General features: G+C 34.7%; 1 protein-coding gene and 1 long non-coding RNA gene across 2 annotated transcripts in view; one reads left to right on the top strand and one right to left on the bottom strand.

Moving 5' to 3' along the window:
• The window catches only part of LOC307051801, a 36,356-nt gene extending 33,295 nt beyond the window's left edge, over positions 1–3,061 (top strand). Inside the window, exon 3 of the long non-coding RNA XR_013810840.1 lies at positions 3,047–3,061. This is a non-coding gene — a long non-coding RNA (uncharacterized lncRNA). The remainder of the gene's footprint in view (positions 1–3,046) is intronic.
• ZFYVE16 (zinc finger FYVE-type containing 16) overlaps positions 1–15,030 on the bottom strand; it is a 39,250-nt gene extending 24,220 nt beyond the window's left edge. The window contains exons 1-8 of the mRNA XM_079702372.1: positions 14,922–15,030; positions 11,785–14,060; positions 10,346–10,442; positions 7,454–7,615; positions 4,937–5,079; positions 3,029–3,404; positions 1,699–1,821; positions 679–834 (exon numbers count right to left, since the gene is read on the bottom strand). Of these exons, the coding sequence (XP_079558498.1) occupies positions 679–834; positions 1,699–1,821; positions 3,029–3,404; positions 4,937–5,079; positions 7,454–7,615; positions 10,346–10,442; positions 11,785–14,060; positions 14,922–14,991 (3,403 nt within the window). The 5' untranslated portion in view covers positions 14,992–15,030. The remainder of the gene's footprint in view (positions 1–678; positions 835–1,698; positions 1,822–3,028; positions 3,405–4,936; positions 5,080–7,453; positions 7,616–10,345; positions 10,443–11,784; positions 14,061–14,921) is intronic.
• Between the last annotated feature and the right edge of the window lie 2,803 nt (positions 15,031–17,833).

Below are 17,833 nucleotides of genomic sequence, written 5' to 3' on the forward strand. Positions count from 1 at the left end.
TAGATACCCCTGGTCAACTGTAGTTCAAAAATATTAAATGGAAAATTCAATAAACAGCAAATTTTAAATCTCTCGCTATCCTGCTCTGCCCCATTGGGATGTGAGCCACACTGTGAATCACTTGTCCAGCATATCCAAGCTGTATATGCTACCATCCATTAGTCACTCAGTAGCAGTCTCAGTAATGATCGACTGTTGCAGTATCACTGTGCTTGTGTTCATGTAACCCTTATTTTTCTTAATAATGGCCCCAAGGTACAAGAGAAGTGTTGTTGACAATTCGGATGTTCTCGTACTGTGTCTAATTTATAAATTAAGCTTTATCACAGGTATGTATGTATAGAAAAAACTGTACATAGGGTTCAGTACCATTAGTGGTTTCAGGCAGCTAGTGGGGTCTTGGAACTTATCCCCTGCAGATAAGGGGGGATTATTGTGTAGACACATAAACAGACCAGGAAGGTAAATATATTTTCACTTTTAAAATTAAAAAAACTATAAAGACACTAATTTCATAAAATGCTAAATTTAAGGAGACTGAACAATGACAGAGCTCTTTTAAGTAATCAGCAATCTCTTCACAAAATAAATCTTTAGTAGAGTTAGCATAGCCAAAAGCAAAAATGCCCTTAATTTATCCATTCCCTGGTCTGAACAGTTCAAAATAAAATGGTATACCTTTCAGAGCGTCCTTATAAATGGTGATAAAGAGTCTGAAGATGTCCTTAGGAATAGTATCTTCACTTGGCAAACGTAACAATAGAATAATAATTTCTGCCTGTCCCAAGCCGTGCAATCCATTGGTTGAGAAGTACCAATATTTGTCTGAGGAATCTTAAGTGACAAAAGTGTACAACTATAAATGTCAACTTCTATTAACCAAAAAAATTAAATATAATTGTCCTTTGCATGAAGCACAACTTTTTAAACTCCTTAGTTTCCCAACATTCTCCTGACAAAAACTTTAAATTGAATTGTTTGAGATTAATATAAAAAAGAGAAAGGATGAAAAATTATCTGATGGAGTCAATTAATAAACAACAATAAAATAAAAGATGCACTAACAAGCTGAAATGTAGTGGGTGAGAATCAGGTTAGTTTCAAAGAGAATGAAAAGCTAAGAGATGCATTATTGAGTATTGAGGACTATTTATTACTAAGAAATATTTACTTCCTTACTTTTAACTAAGTCTAGTGTCATTTACTTTAAAACTGTCTTTATTGTTGCTAAATCAGGATTCTTGCTTATCTCAATTAGCAAATTTCAATTTACCTAAAAGCTATATGAAATATGGTCAGCTGGGGAGATTGGGATTGACATATATATACTAATATGTATAAAATGGATAACTAATAAGAACCTGCTGTACAAAAAAATTAATTAAATTCCAAAATTCAAAAAAAAAAATATATATATGGTCAGCTGTATCATGAGCATCAAAATACAGCTTGTTATAAGCCCATGGCCTTAACCTAGGACTGAATGAAGGACACTAGTAAAAATCTTTAAGCTATTACTTCAAGTCCCACTGCATATAAAACTGCAAAATTTATTTATATTAATGTTTGGCTACGAAAACCAATATCCAATACTGCTTATTTTTCACCATTGCCAGTCTGAATTTAACCTGACAATGTAATTAATTATTCAGAAATCCTGCTTACCAATTAGGCAAAGAAAGATGAATCATTACTTACAAAATGCTAACTTGACATTCACAAGTAGATTAGCATTTAGGACAAATGTAACAGGACAAAAACCTTCGCCTTCAAGAAGCAAGATGATCTGCTCGTGAGATGGGTGTTCTTCTATTACAGGCACTAAAACATGAAAATAATATATTAATTAGAATATACATGTCTTCCTGTTAAATATGGCTATAATGAAAAAAACAGATTTATAAATCCACCAATGGCTTAATCACATTTAAAAGCAAAAGCAAACACGTTTTATAAAATCAGTCAACACCTGGACAACTGTTAATATACTAATTTTTACTTTTCAATTTATGTAAACATATTAATATTACAATACATATAAATCCTGGTCAATTATATTATATATAGTCTATGCACAAATATGTTGATTAAATAGCATATTGATACAATTTTAGCACCTTTAAAGTTTTAAAACAAACCGTTTTATAAAGTGGACTCCTATCTGCCAGCCACTCCAATTATAAATTCCGAAATTTACAGCTGTGAAATTAGTCTAGACCCAAGTTGTACATGCTGCTTGCTACCATATGCCTTATGTCAGTGACAAGTGGTGAAAAAAGAACTTGACAACCAACAGGAAAATATACATGGCATGCAAAGAACAGGGCTTAAGGTATTTTTGCCACTATCAATAGGATCATGAAATGGTTCCTACTTTCAGAACAGAGATCCTAGGCTTCATTCCCCTACATTATCATGCACAGAACATAATCATTTCATGTAAGATTCAGCATAATGCCTGGGGTAACAAGGATATATCCCTAGGGAACTACTCCAAGGTGGGAGATAGCCACAGAATCTCCAGATAAGAAAGGACCTTAAAGACCACCTAAGTTCTCTTCTTTTACAAAGGAAACTGAGGCCCAAGAGATTAAATTGCATGCTTCAAGTCATATGTGTATTAAGTAGCAGATGAGGAACTAAAATTCCTAGCTTTGTCATCCAATCAAATATTCTTTTCTTTAGGCACTATGTTCCTTAAAAAAAAAATGATATGGAGTCAAAACTAATATAGGACTAAAAGTCTATGAATTTCCCTGTTGTGTTGGACTTTTGCCTTATTTTAAATTAGGGACCCAGATGAGATAAGTGAATCTCATTCAAATCAACTCACAAGGTCAGATCTTTTTAGAATTTGTTTTTATACAGTAAGATTTTTGTAAACTAGAGTTCCATGCCATCGTACATATTTCAACCACACTTTCTAAATTAAAAAAAATACATTTTATATATCACAGACAAAATTCATCAATATATTCTTCTTTTTAAAAAAAACCTCCTTTTTAAATTTAAATAACTGCTATCCTACCTGATCCCTTTTCTCCAGATGCAACCAGAAGAGGAGGCAAGCTGTCCTCATCATCAGGTAGAAGACTAATCTTATTGCAAACATTCTTGTCAATACCACACAATAACCTATAATCTGAAATACTAGCAACAGGTAAATTACTGTTAACCAAGACACCAGTAGGACTTGATAGGTCCTCAGTTTCTGCAAAAACATCATCATCTAGTGTAAAAGAGCCAGAAGTAGGCAACCCCTCAGTTCCTGTGTTTGTAGGCAGTTTTTCCACAGATGGAACCTGAGAAATAGGACTTTGAATTATCTCATTTCTTATATCGCCTGTCTCACTGTTTGGTTTTTCCACTGTAGTAGAATGGGCATGATCCACCGTGTTTATCATCTGTAAAATATGGAAAACAAAAACCCAAATCAGTTCATAGTTTCTTTCTTCAGAAGCCAAATTTCCCAAGAAATAGTACCATTTTGGTTCTTTAAATTCAAGAGCACAGGTTTAGCTTTACTCTCTGCTCAGGTAGGTATTTATGACTAATTTTATAGACTGGAAAAAGGAGGCAAGGAGAACTTCAGGATCCTACACCATACCACAAAGTGAGCACACTTAGTTCAACTCAAGGCACTCCTCCTAATAGACAAAAAAGCCTGGCTGAGGTGTGGCAAGGGAGAGGAAAAAGGGAGAAGGCAGGGAGGGGAGTGGTTAGGAAGCAAAATGGTAGACATGCTCCACAACAGTAACCACCTAGAATAAACTACACCTCAAGTCTGCTTCAAGTAAGCCCCTTTCTTTTTAGACAGGCCAAACCTAAGTCAATAGAGAATTGCTTATGAACTCAAGTAATACTAGCCTCTACAGAAATTCCATTTTGTTAAAATATTGATTGAGGGTAGGTGCTAGCTAAGAAACATACTTCTGGTAATTAGAGCTACTTGTAAAACCTAGCTCGTGAACTCTTACTGACAAACAACATAAGTTTATATGATACATGAACTTGAAGAGAGCAGGATACATATCCATCTTGTCTGATGTATCTTTACCCAAGATAAACCAGGTAACTGGCTCAGAGGAGATGCTCAATATATATTTGTTTAATGAATAAAAAAGCATTCCGACTTCATGTGTTAATACTTACTTTTATGAGTATTTTGCTACTTTACAATGAGAGTTATTAGTGGGCTGGGATTCTATATTATGTATCTTCTATTTAACACCTAGCACATTTGTATAAACATAAACATAAATACTACCATCAGGTACTTTACTGAATATTTGAAAATCATTAAACAAATTAGTCTAAATTAACTTACTAAATCTCAGTTCTATTTCCCCATACCAGTGGTTCTCAAAATGTGGTTCAGGGATCTCTGGGGTCCCCAAGACCCTTTCAGGAAGTCAGTGAGGTCCTAGGATTTTCTTCATATAATTTAACTAAAACATATCACAACAGACTGACTTTAGAAGTAGATGTGAGAATCTATCTTCTATTAAGCCAGACATTAAAGAAATTCACAAAAATGTAAAACAATGTTATTCCTCTCACTAAACTTTTGTTTCAAAAACTTTTCATTAAAAATATTTCTATTAATTTAATGAGCTTATTTTAAATTAATTTTTAAATGTTTATCAATTTCATATCAGTAATTATCAATAAACATAACCCACATAACCTGTAGTTCTTTGGGGTTCTCAATAACTTTTAAGAGCATAAAGGGTCCTTAGATCAAAAAGTTTAAGAATCACTGCCTTAAAATGACATTAAAAAAAGGTAAAATCTAAAATATATTCATACATCATATGTTTCTCATTTTATGAAGCTCAAAGCATTTAAAAAAAAAAGTACTCTAAAAAATCACACAAGGAATTACTTACAAAATAAAATTTTATTAAATTAACAAGTCATTCTTTAGATTCCTTACCAGTGGCACATCAGGTAAGAGAGGACTAAAGTCTTCAGAACATCTTTTACTTCCAGAAGATAATTTTGTTGTATCTGCAACTTCGCCATTGGGCAATATACCATCTGCAAACCATACTCTCTTCTGTTCTTTGGAGCATAATCCTAGAATCAGTTTAAAAAGTAAAGCATTTTAATTTGATAACATTGCAATGATTTAACACTAAATGGGTCAGGAAACATTTTCAAAAGCTTTTTGCTAGCCATTGGCAAGCCCTGCATTCTCAGGGTTTCAAGGCCTAGAGAAATGGCCTTTTGTGATTCATCTACCCAGAGTAGTTTTTTTCTAATTCATACAAAGGCAGGGCTGGCCCTAGGAATCCCGTACTCAGAAAAAGAGTGGACAGGAGAGGTTATACCTTAAAGACATTGAAGGCAGATTTAAAGCCTATATTATTAAGGCTAACTTTGTGAGTGTGGAATAAAATTTAGGGACTAAGGCACAGGGAGGAAAAATGGAATAGACCAGAGCATGGTAGACAAGCAAAGGGAAAAAAGTATGAAGAACAGAAGAAAGAAGCATAAAAAGTCTAAAGAAAGAAACAGGATCATTTGTGCATCAGAGGTCATTTCCTACTTTTAACTTACTTAACAAGAGAAGCATAACATGCTTTGTTCTTATAATGTTGATATTGAAATTTATTAATATTTATTAATATTTTCCTTTCAAACGTGGAGGAAATAACTAGATGTCAGCATAAATATTTGTTCTCTTTTATTAAAAAGCATCCACGGAGGAAGGTTATGAAAATTCCTGCCAGATGATTTTAGAACATATAAACATCAAAAGGACCAACATCTACCTTCCATATCATAATCCAGATAACACTGAAAAAATTGGAATCATATATGTATAATTTTTGCAACATGGGTGGACATATTAAATAAGGTATCTTTCTTGTATTTGCAATACTTTATAATTTAATAATTTTAAAAGTCAATATAAGAGAATAAATTTTTTTTTTTTTTTTTTTTTTTTTTTTTTTTTTTTTTTGCATTACATGGGCTTCTCACTGTTGTGGCCTCTCCCGTTGCGGAGCACAGGCTCCGGACGCGCAGGCTCAACGGCCATGGCTCACGGGCCCAGCCGCTCTGCGGTATGTGGGATCTTCCCAGACCGGGGCACGAACCTGTGTCCCCTGCATCGGCAGGCGGACTCTCAACCACTGCGCCACCAGGGAAGCCCGAGAATAAATATTTTTAAAAGCAGATTCATTCATCTTTAGAGCTATAATATACAACCATATATGCTAAAACTCATTATTTAAGTCATAATGATAAACAGAAAATAGCTATTAAGTGAGAAATAAGTGAAATCCAAAATAGTTGACAGAAATACTTGAATTTGTCTCTAACTGACAATTACAGTTATTTTCTAGCATGTTACAGACTAATAGTTTATTTTTAAGAGTGTACACAGGCTTACTGAATAGCACAGGGAACTATACTCTATATTTTGTAATAACCTATAAGGGAAAAGAATCTGAAAAAGAATAGATATATATATGTATATGTATAACTGAATCACTGAGCTGTACACCTGAAACTAACACAACATTGTAAATCAACTATACTTCAATTTTAAAAATTAAAAAAAAAAAAAGTCTACACAGGCTTTACTCAAGATCCTAAACTACAATAGGCTATAAAAAAACAGAGAGCCCAAAGATTTTTTAAATCTTTAGAAGTTTGTTAAAGGATTTAAGAAACATTTTTTATTGTGGTAAAATACACATTTAAAAATAGATTTTTAAGGAAAGGGAGACATGCCAATTATTTACCTATTGTCTCTCAAACCCAAGCCCACCCTTCCACATGGTGCTCTTTGATGCCAGGCTGGAAGTCTGGAAAGTGCAACTCCCAGACCCCCTTGCTAGTTGGTTCTGGTCACATTCCAGCAGTGACAGGCACTGGTTGGAGACTGGAAGGTGGGAAGAGAAGGAATTCTTTCTGTTTCTAGTCCCTGCCAGGACTTATGCAGCAGCGGCACCACCAGATACACCCACATGTCCTGTGATCTTCAGTACTCCTTACATCAAGCCTGGGACCCTCCTTCTGTCATCTGAACACCAACCCTGTTAGGCTCCTTGATGGTCCCAGCATTTGCCACTTGGTGTTCCTCTAGAAGTCACAGTACTAGTCATGTGACGTGGTACCCTAATCCCTGAATACTAGGTCTGAGAACCAAGCATCTCTTGGTGTTCCTGCACGGGGTTCTAGTAATACTGCCTCTCCCTTTGCATTCTCCCAACCCTAGGGATGGTGGTTGCTTCCTGTACTTACTAATCCCTGAGTCACTTGAGCATGCCCTTTTTGTTCTTCTACCCTTCTAACTTACATGTATAACCAGTTCCCTGTATTAAATTCCTTCTAGTAGCTAGTCTGGTTTCTCTTTTCTCACTAGATCCTGTCAATACGAGAAAACTTCTACTTTGATCACTTATCTTTAATATTAGACACAACATTTTCTTCAAGTTACCTTCAACACTTGGTTGTTTAAGTGCTGAGATTGGTAAAGTTGTAGGTGAAGATATACTGGATGTTTGAGTCTCCTGAAGAGGCTGGATGGTGGCACATTCATCAGAATGATTAGATGTAAGATTAGAACCAGTTGGACTCATCATCCTTTCAAATGCCTGAGCTATAAAGGGAAAAAAAACTTGATCTCAGGTTTTTGAACTTCAAAGTAAATCATGATAAATATTCTATTTTTCAAGTTGTAAGAAGAAAGAAATTAATGGCTAACTAAGAAGTGACACTTGGCAAAGATGATATCCTTACTTTAGTTGGCAGCACTCCACTTCAGTATAAGCTACCAATTAGTTATTTCAATATAATTTTGGCATATATTTGATATCTACTAAAGAAAATCATTGTTATTTAATATGACCATCTGATTTTGCCCTTGTACTCCTATAGTCTATTTCCAATATAGCTCCTAGTGATTCTTTTAAGACATAAATCATATCATATCATTCTTCTGTTTAAAATCCTTTAATGGCTTCCCAACTAGAATGAAAATTTAAGTTGTTACAATGGCCCACAAGACCCTACATAGTCTGCATTTCTACCTCCTCTGCTTTCCCAGTTAGCTGTCTGACATAATTTCTCACTAAAATCCTACTTGCTCATTAGAATCCAGCCACTGAGGCCTCCTTGTTCTTCAACAAGGGAAGCAAGCACTGTTCTAGCTTAGGGTCTTTGCTCTTACTATTCTTTCTGCCTGGAAAGTTCTTCCACATGGCTTTATTCTCTCACTTCCTTCAGGTCTCTGCTTACACATCATACTATCATAAACCCTTATTCTGACCACCACTTAAAATTACTACCTCTTGCCACCAGTCTGTTACTATCTTTTATTTTCATTTAGAATATTATCACCATCTGATATTCTCTTTGCTTTCTGTCCACATCTCCTCACATTCATAAGGTCCATGAGATCAAAAGTGCCATAAGAACAGGGAATATATTTTGTTCTCAGCTGGAGCTCCAAAGCACAGAACAGTGCCTGAATACTGCTGAATGATTTTTTCATCCAAATAACACGGAACAGCACTGGTACCTCTCCCTTCAGCACTTCTCCAAACTGATCTGCTATAAATGCTGCCACTACTACAGTAACTTTCCTCAAGTGCCAATGAATTAGCACGCTCATGCAATGGCTTCCGCTAACCAAGTAAAATCCAAACATAGTACTTTGAGTTTCAAAGTAATTTCCAACTTCCTCTAAGTTTATGTAATGGCACTCACATGCATGCTTCTTTAAAACTTATACAGTCTCAGCACAACTTCCTCATTATCCACAATCTCTAATGAAACTATCTTTTCTTCTTTGTGGAATTCGTCTTATAACCCTTGAGCCATCTTTCTCCTCTTATTAGTAACATTATTTTAAATGATCATGTCTACTGTTTTCAACCCTAAAGTTGGAGTTAAGATAACTTTTATTTACGTTTTCCTGTGGTGTATAAATTAATGATAAACAGAGCCATAAATGAAGTTACATGCTATAAGATATCAAAACAGAATAAATAAAACAGGTAACTAACTAAATAAATCCATTCCAAATATTTTCTTTGATAAACCAATGCTTGATCTCACTATCCTACTAAGTCTCTTCAGTGACTAAATCTTCTCCTCTCCTGGATCCTTATGGTCAATATGTTTTAATGTTCACCTAAAAATCTGACCTGTCAACTCAAATAATGTTTCAAAGCTTCATGGCTGTTTTATTTTTTAAGTGGGGAGAGATAATTATGTGGGAGCTTGCTCTAAGATTTCTTAACTCTAGCAGGTTGCTTGGCTAACAGCACCAGGGGTAGTCTTAAAGGCTACTGAAACAGCATAAGCAAAAAACAAAACAAGTACAAGCACTTAAACTAAATTCTTCATCAACACTGGTGGTAATATGGAAATATAAGAAGATTTACACTCTATTATCTTCCGGAGCAGAGGTCAACAGCAGGGAGTAAAGCAGCTTACCTCAGGCTAACAGACTCACATCAGAGCTTTTTGAAGAATTGCTGAAAAAATTTATCTTCATTCAAAAGAGAAAAACAAATTATTATCAGGTATTTATTCTCCTGGCTAACAGGAAGCAGCACCTGGGCTAGCGCACAGGCCTGGTCTTAAAAGTCCCAAGTAATATTTGCTGGGAATTAAACTGTCAACAAATCTTTGAAAATGCCAAGAAGTACTCAAAAGAACAAACGTGTATTTGAAGAAAAACACACACACACACACACACAAAACTGTGAGAACTCAAGTAAGATTACTGCTGATAACAGTAAGCTAGCTAGGGAGCCAGAGAAACAATGGGAAACACAAACAAAATTCTAAAATTGAGAAGGGAAAAAAATATATAAAAGACAAAAATGTGCAAATAGTGTGACAGTCCTATGACTTTATATAAAAATTATAAATATTATACCTTAACTTTTATTCCCACTTTACGTTGTAATTTTCTATAAGCTGGGAACTATTATCTTGCCTTATGCTATAAATATGTAAGACTGTATACTGTTTATTGGTAGGTATTCTATAAATGTTTAGATTAAGATGATGAGGATGACAATGATGGTGACAAAAACAAATAGGCAGATGAAATGCAGCATTTAGGGACTTGGTACCTGTTAAAAGTTAATGAACTGCCACTCCAGAAACTGAACGCTTCCTTTCCACACTGGTAGTAATAATTGTGAGAGTAGAATAAAAAGAAGAGAAACCAAGCCTTGGGATGTCCCACCTAAGCCAGATAAGTCAACACTAGGTCCCTGCCTTAAGAAAATAAAGAAGTTTATCTTTGTCACAATCCAGTTGTTTTTAAGATATATTCAATTACTGGAAGAAGATATGTCAGGGTAATACTCACCTTTACTAATAGTCTCATAGCAGACTACACATACTCTTGCTTCCTTTTCTAGATACTGCAATTTACACTTCCTATTACAACAGACACCGCAAAATACCTATAAAGGACAAAATATCAAATTTGATTTTGTTTCAAGCACGTTTTACCAACTGGAGGCAGGGAGAGGAGAGACCCGAACTCTAACCAAAATCCATTTTTCTGATTACATAAACAAGTTTTCTAATCACCATAATCATAGGTAATTATTAAATGATTCTTTTTATTATTTTACTTAAATGAGGTTTCTGTAATTTAAAATTGTATCTCTGATGAGAATTCCTTTAAATCAATTATGTTAATTGGAAGGGAACAAAAACTTTCTTAATGAATACGTTCATAACTTAAAAAGCTTTCTGTGGTCCTTTACAACTTTTTTTTTTTTTTTAACTTTTTGGCCGCGCTACGCTGCATGCGGGATCTTATTAGTTCCCCGACCAGGGATCGAACCTGTGCCCCCTGCAGTGGAAGCACAAAGTCTTAACCACTGGACCGCCAGGGAAGTCCCCCTCCTTTACAACTTTTAAAAGGAGAATGTTATTCAAAAAAGAAACAGACTCACAGATATAGAGAACAAACTAGTGGTTACCATCAGTAGGAGGAAAGTGGGTAAGGGCAAGATAGGGGTAGGGGATTAAAAGGTACAAACTACTAAATATAAAATAAATAAGCTACAAGGATATATCGTACAGCACAGGGAATATAGCAAGTATTTTATAAGAACTACAAATGGAGTATAATCTTTAAAAAGTGTGAATCACTATGTTCGATACCTGAAACTTTCATAATATTGTAAATCAACTATACTCAATTAAAAAAAAAAGAAAAACACGTAGAATGTTATTTTTCTAAAAGAGAGTAGGGTTGATCTGAGACTAACATATTACTGGAAAATGCTGAAAAAAATGCAATGTTATTTCTAGAGGCAACTCTTAGAGTCCATAGACTATTAAGATAGTCAGAACACAAATGAGGTCACAGCTTCAGTGTTCTGAACCTTGTGCAAGCCAATCTGCTTTTTTCTCAGTGTTTACCTCAAGTATCGAGCATAACACTAGCTGCAGAGTAGTCTTGAAATTAAGTATTCAAGGATAAACTGGAAGCTGACTGAATTCCGTACATCTGACGTGTTCATGTTAGAGAGAGAATGAAACGTATTCTTAGATTTCACAAAAATTAGTGTTCCTCATTTCCCAGTATGTAATACCCATGACAATGTGACATTTATTCAAACCTCAAGCAATCTGTAAAATGACAGTGCTTTATACACTTCCACGTAGGTGAAAAAAGATGATTTTAAACTAACTGAATCTTGTAATCATCTCTTTATCAGCTTTTTTGTCACATTAAATTTCATTTAAAATGTCTCAAAAGAATAAAAGACAAAGGTTTTTATAGCTTACTTTTCCACATGCTCGGCAGTGATGTCGCCGTTTCGTAAAAGTAAATTTGACTTGGCAGTTCATACAATTTGGAGCTTCTGAATCAGGAACCCAAGTAGGTTGTTTCCGGCCCAAAACAAGGCCTTCTTTGCAAGTGTTTGCAGGCACAGATTCTTCATTTGCAGTTACAAAACTGGATCCACCTTCAAAATTACTTTCTATATCAATGTAATTAGAATTGAAGCTAACCTGAGGATCAGTCACAGAATCTGTAGCACAGGTGGTTGGAACAATGGTATTTGCTATTCTGGGTTCACTTTCAGGCATATTTGGAACATCCAGCTTATTTGGTTCCTTTGAACTCCTTGTTCTTGATGGAACACTAAACAGTTGCTTAGGTCTGGCACCTCCAACATGAACAGATTGACTGTTACTAACAGAGACTGATAATTCATTTGTAATCTCAGACTTACTGCTAGATAACACTTGTTCAACTGGAATTGTACTTTTTTCCCCTAAAGAAAGGCTACCATTTTCTGTTGTATTCTGTTTATCAACCATTTCACAAATCATATTAATACCAGGACTTTCCCCAGTAGCTTCTGCTTCAGCATTGAAATATATATTATCGACATTTCCATCATCTGGGCCTTTCATATCTATCTGATTCATCTGAGATTTTGAGTCATTTACATTTTCTTCAAATGATTTTATGTTACTAGGCTGAAGATACTGTTCAGTTAGAAAGGCATCAAGTTCAGCATCACTAACTGGTGCACCACTTTTCATGCCTTCATCAATATTAAAGTAATCCAAATCTTGTCCATTGATATCATTGCTTGAAAAAGTGAAACCTTCACAACGATTAGGAGATTCTGGGGCATTCGCACCAGAAAGCTCTATTTGAGATTCTGCAGCTGTAGAAGAACTGGTGTTATTAGGGTAATCCAAAGACTCAACTCTAACTACCATCTGGTTAGAATCTGCCTTTCTATCTCCCATCTTTTCAATTAATGGCTGATGAGGTATGTTTTCACATTTTTCCTGTTTCAAAAGATCAGTCTCCTTCAAAGGTTCCCCACCTGAAGTTATATTCTTCTGTATTTCTTCATGCACAGTCACTGCATCTTTTATATTATTTTTATATTCATTCTGGGGTAAACAATCACCATGAGCTTTATTTTCAATTAATGATCCACACAAAGACCCAGGTACTGGAAGACAGGACAATGAGGAATATGTATTTTCACTTGAAACATGTAAAGTTGAAGCAGAATCTTGGATTTCATCTTTATTATCTTTAAGTTCTAAATTTCTTGAGTCTTCTTTTGCAGATTGTTTTATAAATATATCAGTCCTATCTTCCTGAAAGGAAAAGTCAGGTAACTTGAAATTTTCATCTCTTAAATTTGAATCATTTAAGCATAAACCTCCATTTTTTGCAAGACTGCAAGACAAAGGACTTGTGCTGCCTCCTTCTTTTAAACATTCTGGGGCAGCTATGACTGGCACATCTACCTCCTCTTTTACCAAACAGCCATCAGCTTTTACTAATTCACATGGCTGGTTCTTGTACTGTAGGTGGTCTTTGGCATCAAACATTTTGGAACTTTGTTGAGTCAAAGCAGATGGCATGTTAAAATCAACAACTGGTTCTAACTGATTAGAGATCTTTTTATCCTCTAAATTTTCTTCTCCTCTGTGATTACACGAATCTGAAAGTGTTGTATCTACTTTTACACCAAATTCTTTAGTTCCACTGATTTCTCTGTTTTGCAATTCAGAACTAACATCATTCTGTTCCTCTCTGCTGACTGTATTATTACCATGGTCTGTTGAAGAAACACAGAAAGTTTCTGACACTGAAGATAAATCCAGTCCAATCAAGGAATCTGCACTAGACTTAAAATCATCTGGCAATAATTTTTTAATATCTTCTTCACTATTAGTTACATGAACTAAGTTACCCATGTCACTTATCAGATCACAGACAGGTTTACTACATCGTCCCATATATAGAGGCTGGATTTCATCTGAAGTGCCACCATCCACAGAAGAAAGGAGATCAAGTCCTGTTACATTTTTTTCATTTTGTATAGAAGTTTGTCCCTCAAGTGTTTTTTCATTCAGGGCAATTTGATTTGTTTCATAGCCTGTTTCTGATGAGGCACAACAATTAATGCATTGTTGATCCTTTGGTAGCAGTGAAGTTAGCTGTGAGGAAGCCAACTCTGAAGAGACTGAATAGTGGTTAGAATCATATGAATTTTGTGCATCTTGGAGATAATCTTGTTCATCTAATTAAAATAGAAATATAATGTTAGTCAGGAGACCCAAATCAAAATTATTACAAAGATGTATGGTTTCTACGACTTCTAAACTTTTTTTTAGACCAGAAATATATTACTCTCCTGCAAAATAGTAATAACCTCCAAAATTATTTTCACTTGGATTTAAACTACTTGGGGTTTTTACTTTTTAATGTAGATGTCATAATATGATAGAAATTCTACTCAAAATAACTCAGTTGCACTATAAAAACCAGACTAAGGAAGAGCTGAAAAACAATCTAACTTCCTTGTTCTGCCCTCCAGTTTCCTAGTCTTCATCCTAAGATGAGGAAAATACTATCTTTCATAGTAATGAAATACCAATTAATATAGAACTTTCAGGTTGCTTTCAGCTGGTTCGTATGTTGTGTTTTTTGTTTTTTTTTTTTTGGCGGTACGTGGGCCTCTCACTGTTGTGGCCTCTCCCAACGTGGAGCACAGGCTCCAGATGCACAGGCTCAGCGGCCATGGCTCACGGGCCCAGCCGCTCCACGGCATGTGGGATCCTCCCGGACCGGGGCACGAACCCGCGTCCCCTGCATCAGCAGGCAGACTCTCAACCACTGCGCCACCAGGGAAGCCCTTGTATGTTGTTTTTAAAGGTCTTTCTTTTACCTAAACATGTATCTGGAGAGAAACTTCTACCTTTCTTACTTCTATTTCTGGCTATTGGTTCTATTCAGTATAAGAATACACTAATTCATTACAATAAGTGAATGTTTTACAGAAGATAACCATGTGACCAAAACTGAAACCAAGTTTTGCTAAGAGTACTAATTACGGACATTTTAAAATTACATTAATGGTAAAAATGAAAAATGGACAAACCTGGATTCTGTTCAAAATCATCGAGGAGTTTGTCCAAGTCACTGACTGCTGCTTTAAAATAACTGTCCATCCTACTTGTAGACTTACTCAGAATTTAATTCTTGTGTGCCTAGAAAATATGAAGTATGATAATTCATTTAATTCTCTGACATATAAATATTATACCATGTACTGCATGCCAAGAAACACAGCCAGGGAATAGACACAAATAAAATTTAAGAGTATTGCTTTGAAGATTCTGTAATTTAGTTGGGGAAATTCCTCTATATATACAAAAATGACATGAAAACAAACTCTAACAACATAACATGCATACATAAACTATTTAAAATTTAAAACACTTATCTAAATAACTCATGGGTCAAAGAATGCATAGTTGAAAGCTATAAATAGTTGTTAAGTACCACGTATCAAATAATATAAAATATACTATACACAAATAAAAATACTGCATGTAAAAACTTGCAAGATTCTGCAAAAGAGAATACTTAAAGACAAATACCTAGAGACTTAGATGCTTATACTAGAAAACAAAGAATGAAAACAAATAAGCTAACAGCAGAAATTAAAGAAATAGAAAACAAGCATATGAGAGAGGTACAAGAAAACTAAAAGTTAGTTTTATGAATAAAGTAGGTGAACCTCTGATCTGTGGCAGGAGCTCCATCAAATAAGCCTGAGAGACCTTGAAGGAATCTATCAATGACTAATGGAACAATATAAAAAGGACACAGGAGCTAAGTATCACTGGCTTAAATGGGACAAATGAACCTCAAATAAATGAAGACTACAAAGGACTGACCACAAATCAAATGGATTAAAAAAAACCAACAAACCAAGAGATCATAATGATACTAAAAACAAAAACCACCACTCATTAGAGAGTTGCTAGGGAAGTAACCCTTTACTCTGAAAATTGATATACTAAGAGAAAAGAACTAAGAATTTATCCTTTCCTTTATTTACAAAATGTACTTTAGGATAAGAAAACAGTTGCTGAGGAAGAATTCTTTAGATAAGAATTCCAGTTGATAAATGCAGAAAGATATTAAAAATTTTTAAATCATTTCTTCATAGTCCCTAAAGCAATAAATGGACTACGCAATGGCTATCAATGGATGTTAAAACTGTTAGATGAAAGGTTGAGGGGAACTTTATAATGGTGGGATCAGGTCAACACATCTAAATCCAGTGACCAATTTCACCATCAATTAATGTGGAAGACATAGAATCACATACAAAATATTCCTGCCCAAAAAAACAAACAAAAAAACCCACAAAAAAAACCTGAATCCAAATCTAATCAAGTTTTTAGCACTAACTGCATATTTACAGGAAATTCAAGGATAGAGGGACAAGTTAAATGATATCAAAAGAAAGCAACTGGCTAAATTCAGAAGGGGGAACACTTTTCAGCAATGTTCCTTAAACAGTTGATAGTGAATGACTTTTTTTTTTAAACTTCCAGTCTGTTACAAACTGCTACTTTTGTAAAACACAATAAAATAATACAAATTTTGCAATAATATACAAACAAAAAGATATAGATTATTAAACACATTTGAATGGTGCCCTGAGTAAGGAATAGGAGTGGGAAATGAAGGATAAAAGACAATAAACTACTGAGAGGGCTTTACTAGAGCCACTTATGATGGTCACCATGAACTGAGGACACACGAGGCTCAGAAAAAATGAGAGATACTTTAAAGATGGGTTAAAAAAGATTAGACAGAGCTTAAGAGAACTGAACAAACAGGAAGACCTATCTGAAGAAATAACCTAAAATGTAGCCCAGAGAGATGAGGAAGAAGAAATATGAAAAAAGAAGTTAAAAAACATGGATGACAGAATGAGAATGGAGCCCCATAAGAAGAACAGAGCATGGAACAAGTATGCTTGAAAAGATAATGCCAGGAATTCCAGAACTGATGAAAAACACAACAGATATAGGTAACCCATTACCAAGCAATATAAATACAGTTGACCCTTGAACTACATGGCTTTGAACTGCACAGCTCACTTATTTGCAGAATTTTTTTCAATAGTAAATACTGCAATACTCCAGAGTTGGCTGAATCATGGATATGGAGGAACCATGGATACGGAGGGCTGACTATAGGTTATATGTGAATTTTTGACTTGCAGAGAATCGGCACCCCAACACTCACATGGTTCAATGGTCGACTGTAAAGAAAAATCAGCAGTTAAATACTCTATAGTGAAACTTTTGAACTCCAAGATAGAACAGCCAGAGAGAAAATCTCATCTTCAAAGAAACAATAATTACGCTAGCACAAGGTAAACTTCAGAACAATTCTCATTGACAATGGTATGCCATCCTATTCATTAAAGCATATTATTCTTTTATTTCCATTTTTAAATTTTATTTATACCATACATATACAAAAGTACATGAAAACACATAGGCACCAAAACAAATAAAAGGAACCTGGAGGAAGAGACAATATAGGAAGAAGAAAACTTCAAAAAAACTAATATTCTCAGGAAAAAAAAGCAATGCAACTATGAAACAGCAACAGGAAGCCATACGTAAAGAATATGTGAGAAAAAAGATCATGAAAATTGATAACACAAATCTTAAAATTCAAGTGAGGCTTACAGAATGTAGTAAAAGCAGTGCTTAAAGGGGCACTTATAGCATTAAGTGCATATATTAAAAAAAGAAAGATCTAAGAATCCATAATCTAAGCTTTCACCTTGGGAAACTAGAAAAAGAACAACTTAAGCCCAAAGTATGTAGAAGGAAAGGTAACAAAGATCAGAGCAGAAATCAATGAAATTAAAAACAGGAAAATAGAGAAATGGAGAAAAACCACTGAAACCAAAAACTCTTTCTTTGAAAAAAGTAAAATTGATAAACTAGGCTAATTAAAAAAAAAGAGAGATACAAA

The sequence above is a fragment of the Hyperoodon ampullatus genome (genome assembly GCF_949752795.1).
Source record: "Hyperoodon ampullatus genome assembly, chromosome: 4".
NCBI classification, from domain to species: domain Eukaryota; kingdom Metazoa; phylum Chordata; class Mammalia; order Artiodactyla; family Ziphiidae; genus Hyperoodon; species Hyperoodon ampullatus.